The sequence below is a fragment of the Uranotaenia lowii genome, chromosome 3, assembly GCF_029784155.1.
Source record: "Uranotaenia lowii strain MFRU-FL chromosome 3, ASM2978415v1, whole genome shotgun sequence".
Lineage (NCBI taxonomy): Eukaryota > Metazoa > Arthropoda > Insecta > Diptera > Culicidae > Uranotaenia > Uranotaenia lowii.
The window spans coordinates 160,764,640-160,777,196 of NC_073693.1; the positions used below are offsets into that span (position 1 = coordinate 160,764,640).

The window sequence follows — 12,557 nt, forward strand, 5'->3', positions numbered from 1 at the left end:
TGCTGATTATCTATCTGACAATTACCAATAGGCTAAATCGTCAGATGAAGCCAATCAAGCTGTAGCTCTATAAACGCTCATCGTGCCCCGATCAAAAGTGCTCTGTTCTGCCCCGAGTCAACAAGTTTAAGTAAAAACGCGTTTTAAAATTGATTACAGTTGAAAATCAAAAATTAAATGATGGTGAAAGTTGAGGAACAATGTGTACATCATGTTGCAGTGCGTACATTATACAGTGTCGGACAATAGAATAGGACCGCTCTAATGCAAAATATTCAAATCACCTTTAAACTGCCAATTCAAATATAATAATATATGACACCTAGCGGCGAGCACTTATTGTAGTATGCCAACTTTGTACACTGCACGTTTGTTGCAATCAAAGCAACCCGTTTGTTCTACTCGACCAGAAAGCTGTCAGAGGGTGAAAAAAGTCGCGACAAATAATAAGACCAGCTCATCGGTTCGGCTGTTCCGGCATTTTCAGCGCTCTAGATTTGAGGAAAAGGTGTAGTTTTCGGTGTTGTTTGTCCATTTTCGTGTCCAGGTAAGTATTTCCCATAAAATTAATCATGTAAATCATTAAAACAAACAAAAAATAAAGACTTCCTTCCTCCTACTCTGTTTTCAGCGAAAAAGCGATGGGTCGGGCACAGCACTGCACGGAAGTCCAGAGAGCGATCATCCGGAATCTGTACAAGGCTGGCAAAAGCCTACGCGAGATTGCCGACTACTTAGGAAGGTCGAAAACTTTCGTTCTCATCGCGCTTCACAGCACCGGCAAACGAGAACTGACCGGCCGCCCCGGCAAAACGACGATTCGGCAATCAAGCGGGCCTCGCAAAAGGACCCTTTCAAAGCGTCCAAGCAGATCAGAGACGAGCTGAACTTATCTGTGAGTTCCCGGACGGTTCAGCGACGGATGGCGGAGAAGGGACTAGGAGGAAAAGTCCCCGGAAGGTGCCGATGCTGACGCCGAAGAACTTGAAGGCGCGGCTGAAGTATGCGAAGGACCATTTCGATTGGGTCGGTCCGGAAAAGGAGAAACTATGGAGAAATGTGCTGTGGTCGGATGAGAGCAAAGTGAACCTCATCGGCTCGGACGGAAAGAGTTGGGTCCATCGCCCACTCGGCTGTGCGTATATGCCCAGTATACAAATAAAACATTCAAACATGGAGGAGGTAGCATCATGGTGTGGGGGTGCTTTTCTTGGTACGGGGTGGGTCCTCTGTACTGGATCGAGCGGATTATGGACCAGCATCTCTACGCCCAGATACTTCGGGAAGTAATGCTGCCACACGCCGAGTGGGAGATGCCTCTAAAGTGGCAATTCTAGCAGGACAACGACTCCAAACATACCGCTAAAACGGTTAAAAAGTGGTTCCAGGATAATAAGGTAGACGTTATGGAGCACAGTCCCCTGATCTGAATCCCATAGAGAACCTATGGGAAATAGTTAAACGTAAGGTGTACACCGAAAAATAAAAAAAACAAGCAGCAGCTGTGGGAGAGAATCCAGGCGGTGTGGTACGCTATCCCGGTGAGAACGTACCAAAAGCTGGTGGAGTCGATGCCGAACCGGGTGCGAGAAGTGATGCGTAATAAGGGTTATACTAAACCCGCAAATCGACCACGGTATGAATTTCCTTTTTTTAATTTTATTTCCATGAATTCTAAAGCGGTCCTATTTTATGTCGCGTTATTTTAGTCAGTAAGTATGCCTTAAACGTATTTTTAAATAAAGGACAATTGTTTTAACTACGGATGATTTTAATTTCTTCGAAGAATGGAATTAACAATTTGTAAATGGTTTGATGCATTTAAATGGAATTTTTTTTCTCAAAGTTTTGTCACTTTTTGTTTTGGATTGAGCTGTGGTCCTATTCTATTGTCCGACACTGTAGATCAAGATGATTTAACGATCATAAGAGCATATTTTCTGGTGCTCGAAAATTATAATATTTTCGCCACTTGAAAACCTTGTTGGTTTTTTCAAAATATTTCTATAAAATGATAGGATTTCTTTTTTGCTGAAAAATTAATACTATAAGAAGTACGAAACTAATCCTCATTAAAAATTATTTAAGAAAATTGTACTTTTGTAGAAAAAAAGGAGAGCTTACTATGCCCCGGGTACTCGTTATGCCCTCATCTCCCCTACTTAAAACCTTGCCGAATTACATAGTTAGAAAGAGCAATTCGCGAAGTAATTGAGACAGGAATATTAAGTAAATGTTATACAAACATAAAGTAAATCAATTCGGGACTGTGATATATTATTAAAAGGAGTAGAAATTATTTAGCTTTTTTTTTATTCTAATGTTTAATCAGTGTGTAAAATATGAAGATTACATGTTTGCGAAATAAGCTCCACTTGTTCAAAGTGTGTGTGTGTGTGTGTGTGTGTTCTGAGACTATCCTCGTAGTTATGTGCCTAAAATGCACATGGACAATAAGTTTTCATCACTACGTGCGTGGTTTAAATCCAGCCTAGTAGGGTCTGAGATTGGTTTTCAAAAAGTGCACTCAAGCGAGCGAATCTCAATTGTGTTTTGTAGATAGTAAAATTCTAAACTAACCGCCTATTTACGTGCCTCATTATCAACGAAAATGGCATTGGAATTAAAAAAAAAAACTTTCACGCTTGCCATCGCAAACGATCGTCATGATTAGAATTCGCCCAAATTGCTGCAACTAGTTTCCCAGTTGAGCAGAAGAGGGTGGTTTCAGAAGAAAAACGTATTTAAAAATAATGAAATTATGTTTTTTGAAGCTCCTGTTCCTTCAAATAGTTGATGGAGATAGATAGAGTGTCCTCAGAATCAATCATAATTCGTACATGTGACTGAGGCTTGCGGTCTAGCTACTGTTTGTGGTTTTATAATGCACTCATGCCAACCGCGGATAAAGATTTGCGAATTAGCGTGGGTGGCCGCTTAATGACTCGTACCGCTGATACAGTTCGCGGTCTGTCAAATTCAGGATAAATTCAAGTAATTAACGAAATCATCCTGTTACATCCCGAACGATGATGACAAGCGCGTTATCATCGTCGTCGTCGTCGTCGTCGTCATTGCTGGTGCTGCGATTAGAGCGTAGTGATTATGTCAACCGTATCTTTGAATGGATTGGTTGATGCGAGCACAACTGTGGGGGGTCCTACTACAATTCCGGGCCCTCCGCCACCGGCCACCGAAGACGAAGAGGAAGCATTTGGGGAGATAGCTGAGGATGAAACCGGAACGCCAGGCGGAACCAGCATCGGAATCGTTGTCATCGTTGTTGCCGTTGACGATGACGAGCTGTTTGTGGCCGTGGCCGGGTTGTTTCCGTTGTTGCTGTTGTTCGATGAGGAGGACTTCATGCCGATTTCCATGTTCGATAGTGCCGATGACACGTGCAGTAGATTCTCCATCAGTATCTGGTAGATCTCGCCTAGTTCGATTTCCGACCGGGAAGCAATGAATACATCTGTTGGGATACAGAGCGAAAAACAAAAGAGCAATAAAGCGAGGATTAGCACATTTTCCTACATCATTGTGAGAGCAAGAATAAAATGGATTTCGCAAAAGGGAACATCAATTGGATGGGAACCGTGTACTGCTTAATTACAGGCGTACAAATTTTCATTGCAACGATGATGTTTACCGTGTGGGATACTAGCAAATTTCTCCTCTTTTATTGTTCTTCAGAGGCAGAAAGCGATATCATCCATCAAGTGGAAACATCACATTTTGTAATGTTCGAAATAATAGTGGCGCCCTCGAAGATGACAAAATAATGCTGTAAACTAACGTGAGTATAGCTAGTAACTATAGCTTAGGTACAGTAAGCGAAACAAGAATAGTACCACTATGTGTTTCGCATGAAAAAATATGAATGATTGAAAATCGTTGGTTGAAATTTGTTTTAAATTGTTCAACGGATAAATTGAGCATGAGTTTACTTTTTTTGGACTAAACAATTGGCGTTGAGAATCAACAATATGAAAAAGGGTGCTAAATAAGAGTAGTACTACTTATGTTTCTCTACACTCAGAAATAAATAAAATATGAAACAATTATGTTTAAGGTATTTTCACATGTCTTCCTCTCTACGCACAAGAATATTTCTCATGGTGTAATTACTAGGATATTAGAAATATTTAGAAATTATAAATGTTTCTGCGATTAAAATTTATGCATTGAGAAATGGACAATAGTGACATCTGATGGTCGTAAAAAATAATTCAACGGCGGTTATAACAGTCTTATGAATAATTATTGCACCAAAATGAAAATTTTTCGGAACAAATAAAAATAAAGAGATAAAAAGTTTTAAAATGATCTTTATTTCAAGCTTAAAAAAAAACAAAACAAAATTTACTCTTGTAAAAAAAAATAAACAAAATCCACTCTAGACTCTGTTGGTTGAAATTTTCAACAAAATTATGTCGAAAAAATCTGATTTTTTTTTAAATTGGATGGTACTGGTGAATATTTTTCAAGATTTAAGCGCCAAATCTAGCGCCATTGAAAAACTTGTGAAGCAATCGATCGATGAGCCGAGTTATATCTTCCGATTTGAGTGGTGGTGGTGGATATTGAACAGATACGAAAGGCTTTTTGTAGTAACAATTTTCTGGAACATGATTTTTGACCTTACTGATAGATATCGAATTCTTGAATGCTACTCAACTTAAAACCTGTTGAGTTCACATAATATTTAATGGTTAGAATATTGTGCTTGATCTACAGTATTTAAAGCTCTCGTGAATTTTTTGATTTATTACATCCGGATGAAAATCGTTTTCAGTACAAGATTTGCGCTTCGATAAACCAATGCTTCGAAATTTATTAGATAATTCGTTAGAAGACATATTTCAACTCAATTCGTAACAGTAATAATCACGTTTAGTTTACATAATTTTCTTATTTGCAAGGATTCGTAGTCTTTTAAAATTAAGTTAATCTTCATTGAGTTTAGTTAATTTTTATCTAGCAGAAGCACGATCGCGTTCAATAGGTGCCACTTTTGATTTGAATTGAACCAAGGATTAATTTTTCGTTTATTTGTATTTAGTTTCGTCAGTGGAACACAGATTGCGTGAAGTTATTTGATACAGTCATCAAAAAATATTCAACTATGTTGTTCGTATCAGAGAGAGCAAAAAAAATAGGGTCAATCTATTTTAATAAATTCTTGAATTATGTTATCTGGATCTAATCGTTTATAGTTTCTAGAGACAAAATCGTCTTTTTTTAATTTCTGTTTCGAAGTTCACAGTAGCATAGATAATACCATGATTTGAAGCATTGGGAAAACTTATTTGGCCAAATCGTAAGACTGAGTTGAGTCTGCTTGTTATAAGTACATCAAGTTGCGAAGCTCCATGGTTATGGAAAAAAGTTTGTTCGTTCTCAACGTTATACATACCGATTTCCATCAATACATTGCAAACACGTTCGGTTTTACGATTCACAGTCATGAGATTTGTGTGAAAATCGCCTGTTAAAATACTGTCCTCGTAAATACCTTCATATTTTAGAATTTCATCATGTGTCATTTCTGCACAATCTATGCTCGGACGGTTGTATAGTCCAATAAGTATTTTGGGATTGGTAAGCGTTAGTTCTACAAACATACAGTTGCGTTCAAAAAAGTATGAAATCGAGTGAAGCTGCGCACCCACTTCCAACTTTGACAAGCTGCCATTTCTCTGCCGGTTGATATTTTTTCACGAAATTTTCACAGAATTTAGTTTAACTATCCAACTAACGCTCTACAACATTTGACGAGAGATTAAGTAGATGCACTCTTATTTAACGCTTGATCTGGTAACCGTAGTAGCTTATTGCCTTGTTCTATTGAGGTTATCATATTGTACTCTACAGAGAAAGTGGAGGAACTGCGCGACATCGCTAAGTCCCTCCAGCTGAACAAAGCTCCGGGTCCGGACGGCATCCCTAATGTTGCAGTGAAGGCTGCGCTCATGGAACATCCCGAAATGTTCCGGTCTTCACTGCAACAGTACGTGGATGATAGGGTCTTCCCAGATGTGTGGAAGCGGCAGCGATTGGTGCTCCTGCCAAAACCGGGCAAGCCACCTGGTGAACCATCAGCGTATCGCCCGATATGTCTGCTGGACACTGCTGGCAAGGTTCTGGAAAAGGTGTTGCAGAGTAGGATCCAGCTCTACACCGAGGGTGCGAATGGCCTATCCGACCAACAGTTCGGTTTCCGGAAAGGTCGTAGCACGGTGGATGCCATCCGACTGGTCATCGAAAGGGCAGATGAAGCCAGATTGAAAAAACGGAGAGGAGATCGGTTCTGCGCAGTGGTCACTCTCGACGTAAAGAACGCGTTTAACAGCGTCAGTTGGGCAGCGATTGCGTCGTCGCTCATCAACATGAGGATTCCGGCATATATCTGTAGGATGGTGGAGTGTTACTTCCGTGACCGCCAACTACAGTATATGACCAGCGAGGGACTGGAAACAGTGAGAGTCTAGGCAGGGGTTCCACAAGGATCGATACTTGGCCCGGTATTGTGGAACATCGTCTACGACGAACTGCTGAGACTGCGTCTCCCCACAGGAGTGAGACTTGTGGGATTCGCCGACGATGTAGTTCTCCTGGCATTGGGCCCGTCAACGGAGGAAGTCCAGCTACTCGCCACGGTAGCTATTGAGAAGGTAAAAAACTGGATGCGCTCCAAGAGCCTACGCCTGGCTCACCACAAGACCGAGATGGTGCTGATCACCAACTTGATTTCAGCACAATCAGGGACGATCGCAGTTGGACCGTGCGCAATCGAGTCCAAACGAGCGGTAAAATACCTGGGGGTGATGATCGACGACCGGCTGAGCTTTACGGCCCACGTCGACTACGCCTGCAAAAGAGCGGCAATGGCGACAGCAGCCCTCTCACGGGCCATGTCGAACAACTCGGCGATCCGCTGCAGCAGAAGGAGGGTCCTGGCGAGTGTGACCTCGTCCATTCTGCGTTACGGTGTGGCAGCCTGGAAGGCAGCCTTGAGCAGGCAGTGCAATCTGCAAAAGCTCTGCAGTGTGCAGCGGCTGATGAACCTGCGTGTAATCAGCGCATACCGAACGGTGTCCTCGGTAGCTGCTGATTTTGTGGCGGGGGTCATGCCCATCTCGGTCTTGCTAGAGGAAGATGCCTTCTGCTACGAGAATAGGCACATGCCCGACGTGCGGAAACATGCCAGAGAGAACTCGCTGTCCAACTGGCAGCACCAGTGGGACAGCTCGGAACGCGGCCGGTGGACCCATCGCTTGATCCCTAATATCGGATCCTGGATGGATCGAAGACATGGTGAGGTGGACTTCTGCATGACACAGTTCCTGACTGGTCATGGATGTTTCATGCAGTACCACCATCGGTTTGGACACGTGGCTTCGCCATCCTGTCTAACCTGCGGAGACATAATAGAGACACCTGAGCACGTAGTGTTCAGCTGCCCAAGGTTCGAAGAGGTACGTGCTAACATGCTTGCCGCCTACGGACCTGACACGACAGCCGACAACATCGTGCGGAGGATGTGCGAGGACGTAAATACTTGGCGCGTGGTCAGCGATGGGTTCACCCGGATCATGACTGCCCTGCAGAGGAGTTGGAACCAGCACCAGTCCGCGAACGGTGTAGGGTGACTCCTTCGTCGGGGAGCTCCTGAGTAGTGTGCGTCCGACCCTGGCAGTAAAGCATACAAAGATAAGACAATACCTTCTGCGTATGCCGAGCTGCTAGGTACGTCGCGCGTCTGTGTGTAGGATACCTCCAACGTAACCGTCGCGGAGTATCCGAGTCGAACGCGCTCTCTGCGACGAAAGCTGTGGGGATAAGACAATACCTTCTCCACAGTGGAAATCGTAGGGGGAAGAGTATTCACGCCGCGGAATACTCTCGGGTAGAGTGGTCTCACGTCGCCGCCGGATGAGCCACTCGAGTCGGGTAGGATGACATCACCGTCGGGATTCATCTGAGTCGCAAGCGTCTAAGACCCGTACGTGTGCTGTGACAGGCGCGAGTCTAGGATAAGCTGCTCTCGATTCGGCACACGGCGGGCAAAAACCCAAGGGTTGCCAGCCAAAAAGGGAGGAGGAAGACCGGACCCCGGTCGGAGTAGAATGTCCTTTCGGCGGGGGGCATTCGAGTAGTGTGCGTCCGATCCTAGCAGTAAAGCATACAAAGATAAGACTTCACCTTCTGCGTATGCCGAGCTGTTTAGGTACGTCGCGATCGTTGTGTAGGATACCTCCACCGCCGCGGAGTATCTGAGTATAACGCGCTCCCTACGAGGGAGGCTGCGGGGATAAGACATGACCTTCTTCGTAGTCGAACTCGTAGGGGGAAGAGTATTTACGCCGCGAAATACTCTCGGGTAGGGTGACTTCACGTCGTCGGCGGGTGAGTCATCTGAGTCGGTGTAGGATGAATTCTTCGCCGGGAATCATCCGAGTAGTTTTTCGTAAAAGCCCCGGACGTGTGCTGTGACAGGCGCGTGTCCAGGATAAGCTGCTCTCGATCGGCACACGGACGGGCAAAGAGGAGAGGGCCTCGAGCCAAGCCAAGCGGAGCCAAGATCTCGAGTCGTTAGAGGAGAGGTCATTGGTCTCTTGCAGTGGTCTCGAACAGAGGCAGAGCGCACGATTTTCGTGGGAACCAAGCTAGTCTCGAGTTGCGAGTAAAGGCCGGATCTCGAGTCGTTAGAGGAGAGGTCCTTAGTCTTGAATCGTAACGAGAGGCAGGGTATATATGCTGGAGTTTGACTCGTACTGGAGTTTGCCGAAGAGCGCTTAAGCGCGGACTTGGTCTCCCATCTTGGGTACAGCCCTCGTTGCAGGTCCAGATGGGAATTATGGCCAGAGGCCCCAGATGGACTTTATGGCGTAGGGGTACTTAGTATCATGAGTCGTCCAATTGCACCCATGGACCCAGAGTAGCATACTGGGGGGACTCGGTCGCTCGCCGTGCCTTGGAATGCAATCCGTAAAAAGGATTTACCACCTGGGTGATCAACTAATAAAAAAAAAAAAGAGAAAGTGTAGAGTAAAACTCGCGAACTTTAAGTTTGGTACCATAAGTTTTCTGGGCCAGCAATGGTTTCTATGATAAAGGGTGTTTCATTTTACATGATGTTTTATTATGTCTAAGCACAATATTGGTACAACCCTGTTCATTCAGGATGACATCTTAACAACTTATTTCTGCTGCCTGCTGTTGTTTACAGTTTAACTTAAAACTCTGTGTACTTTGAGCTTCAGTTTTCATAATTTTTGTGAAAATTTTTTTTTTTTGTGATGGTCCCACAGGCCCAATTGGGTCCTTCCTCCACCCCATACGCTTCTTTAGAAGTGGGAGGGACAGTTTATCCTATGGATAATTTTGTTTGCATTATTTTATCTAATTCTGTACGACTTGTTTGTCTAACTCCCGCGTATGTCCATCACCGTACAAATTTATATCTGGTATTTCGCCAGATCTTCATCACAAGCATATGATCCTTTTTAGGATTAGTCATTATTTCAAATTGTATGTTTAACGTGTTGTATTGCCAGTTTCTTGAAAATGTTTATGTTTGAACTGTCTTTGATATTTTGCGGCAGGCTGTTAAACATTTTTAGACCGTTGTAGAAAACTGATCGTTTTGTCAATTCCTTCCTCGTATTCGGTAATCTGAAATCATGGGCTCTTCTCGTATTGTAGCTATGTACATCGTTGCCGTACTGCAGACCGTCCATTAAGTAAGCCGGTAACATTCCGTTCTTCATTTTATATATAAAAATCAAACTGTTATACGCAATTCTCTGTTTCACTGACAACCATTGAAGTATGTCGAGCATCAATGTACTTGATGTGTATCGATTACATCGTATCACTACTCGCATGATCTTATTTTGAATTCTTTGTAGGCGCTTTGTTTGTGTATCAGATGCATGCAGTAAAATTGTAGCGCAATAGTCGAAGTGTGGCATGATAACAGATTTAACGTAGATTATTTTCGACCAGAAAGTCATATATCTACTTACTCTACAAAGTACACCATATTTCACGGCAATCTTTTTGATTGTGTAGTCTATGTGAGCTATAAAATTCAATTTTTCATCGACTAGTACTCCTAGGTATTTGACTTGACGAACCCTTTCTATCTCACAACCATCGATTAATAATTTAGGGCTTACTCCTATTTTGCGATTTCCAATAATCATCCAGTTGGTTTTATCAAGATTTAGACATAATTTCCTGTGTTTCAAAAAATCTGCAATATTTTTCAAATCAGCATTTGCTTTTTGTACAACGAGTTCTAGGTCATTTCCACTCCAATAGGAGACGGAATCATCTGCAAATAGCTTGAGACGGCCGTGATTTAAGCACATTTTCATGTCATTGATGTACAATATAAATAACAAAGGACCCAACACACTTCCTTGGGGAACTCCTAGGTTATTTTCCCTGTATCGCGAGTAAGATGAACCATATTTTGTTCGTTGCATTCTATTCTCCAAATAATCTTTGAACCAGCTCAGAACCGTACCATTGATGCCAATTTTTACCAACACTTCTAACAGTAGTAACCGATCAATAGTTTCGAATGCTCTCTTGAAGTCTAGAAACACAGCCACTATGTAGTTTCCGTTTTCAATATTAATCTTCCAATTTCGAAGTATCAAGTTAACTGCAGATTCAGTTGAATGCTGCTTCCTGAATCCAGACTGTTCAGCAATCAATATGTCTCCACCCTCAATAAAGCGTAAGAATTGCTGTTTTACTGCTAATTCTAGCACCTTTTCTTGAATTTCTAACATGTTTATAGGACGATATAACGTCGCCTCTTGTGCATTTTTCTGTTTTTCAATAGGAACTACAGTAGAACACTTCCACGTTTTAGGTATTATTCCTAACTGCAGACTCGTGTTTATAACATTTCTCAACGGGTTGGCTAATACCAGCAACGAATCCTTAAAAATTTTTAAGGAGACATTTTCGATACCAGCTGTGGGTTTCATATCGTTTACTATTTCGTCAAAATCTTGACTACTTATTGTCTCGAATGTGTGAAATTCTCCACTATTGTACATACTCTGATCCACGTAGCCATTAGAGCTTACCGGGATGCTGTTATGAATTTCCATGACGCTATCAATAAAGAAGTCATTGAACTTCTCTGCTATTTCTTTTTCGTCTTTGACTTCAACTCCGTTGAATGTGACTGAATCTGTCTTGGTACTATTTGACTTCATCAACCTTTTTATTGTTTTCCACAATTGTTTCCCATTAGATTTGTTTCTCTCCAACTCATCTTGGATAGATTGGTTTTTAGCTTCTTTTAATTTTCGCGAATATTCGTTTCTCACAACTTTGTAATTTTGCCAACTCCTTGAACATTTTGATCTTAAAAATTGTTTGTAAAGTTTGTCTCTACGTCTTTTGATTTCAATTAGGCTTCTGGAGTACCATTTAGTACCACGTTCAGTACCATTGAGTACCATTTTTTTACGAACAAGTGCATTAACACTATCTTTCAATAAAACATCGATACGTCTTACCAACTCATTAAAGTCAGCGCATTCCAATGTTGGCAAACCTGCCTCAAGAAGCTGTCGAAATACAATGTTGTTATACTGACTCCAATCATTCACAATCTGATGGATCTTAGGTAGACCATCATTAGTACCAAATCCAACTTCAATATTTATAGTCTCATGATCTGACACCCGAAAATCAGGAACGATCTTCGCCTCGGCTCTCTCCACATTTGTGAACACCAAATCTATCCTAGAACTGCTGGATACCGTGATTCGAGTGTCTTCCATAACAATTTGTCGAAAACCATATGCCTCCATGACACGTTTCAGATCCCTACACTCTGCTTCATTGTTGAAATTAATGTTATAATCACCACAGAAGATGTTATCAATTTCGTCTACAACAGTTTGACTCAGCCAACTATTTTCCAGAATATCTAAAAACCGAGCATCGCTTGCACTCGGAGAATGATAAATTCCTCCAACAACGATTTGCCTTTTTCCATCATTGAGTTTGACTGCCAGAATCCAGTTCATTTCAACACCTGCATTTAATAAAATGTCGATTTTAAACATCTTTCGTACGTACATTGATACTCCTCCAGTATGTCTTGAATGCGAAAAGCAGTGAATCATGGTGTAACCAATTATGTCCAAAGTATTAGAATTCAAATCCTCCGTTAAGTGGGTTTCAACTAGCACTAAAATTTTAGGCTTTAATTCTTGAGCCACTACGCAAATTTCCTCGAAGCTACTTAACAAGCCGCAAACATTTAAATATAAAATATCTGATTTTGATTGCTATTTACCGTAATCGATGAACATTTTTGCCTTAGAGGCTTTTCTTTTATATATTTCACACTCATAACTCCATGCAGGGTGGCAAGTATCAACTTGCTTCTGCAAATCTAACTTCACTGTGCTATTAAAATTAATACAATTTATACACTTTTCAAATTGTTCACTGCATTCTTTTGTATCGTGACCTTCGCCGCACTTAGCACAACGAGTTGACTCTCTGCAAAATTC

At 42.1% G+C, this 12,557-nt stretch overlaps 1 protein-coding gene across 8 annotated transcripts in view; it reads right to left on the minus strand.

The window, feature by feature from the left end:
- Positions 1 to 2,311: 2,311 nt before the first annotated feature.
- Positions 2,312 to 12,557, minus strand: part of LOC129756171 (protein furry) — a 347,173-nt gene continuing 336,927 nt past the window's right edge. For all 8 annotated transcript variants that reach the window (XM_055752972.1, XM_055752970.1, XM_055752968.1 and 5 more), the window contains one exon: positions 2,312 to 3,472. In XM_055752972.1, coding sequence (XP_055608947.1) covers positions 3,090 to 3,472 — 383 coding nt within the window. In that variant the 3' untranslated portion in view covers positions 2,312 to 3,089. The remainder of the gene's footprint in view (positions 3,473 to 12,557) is intronic.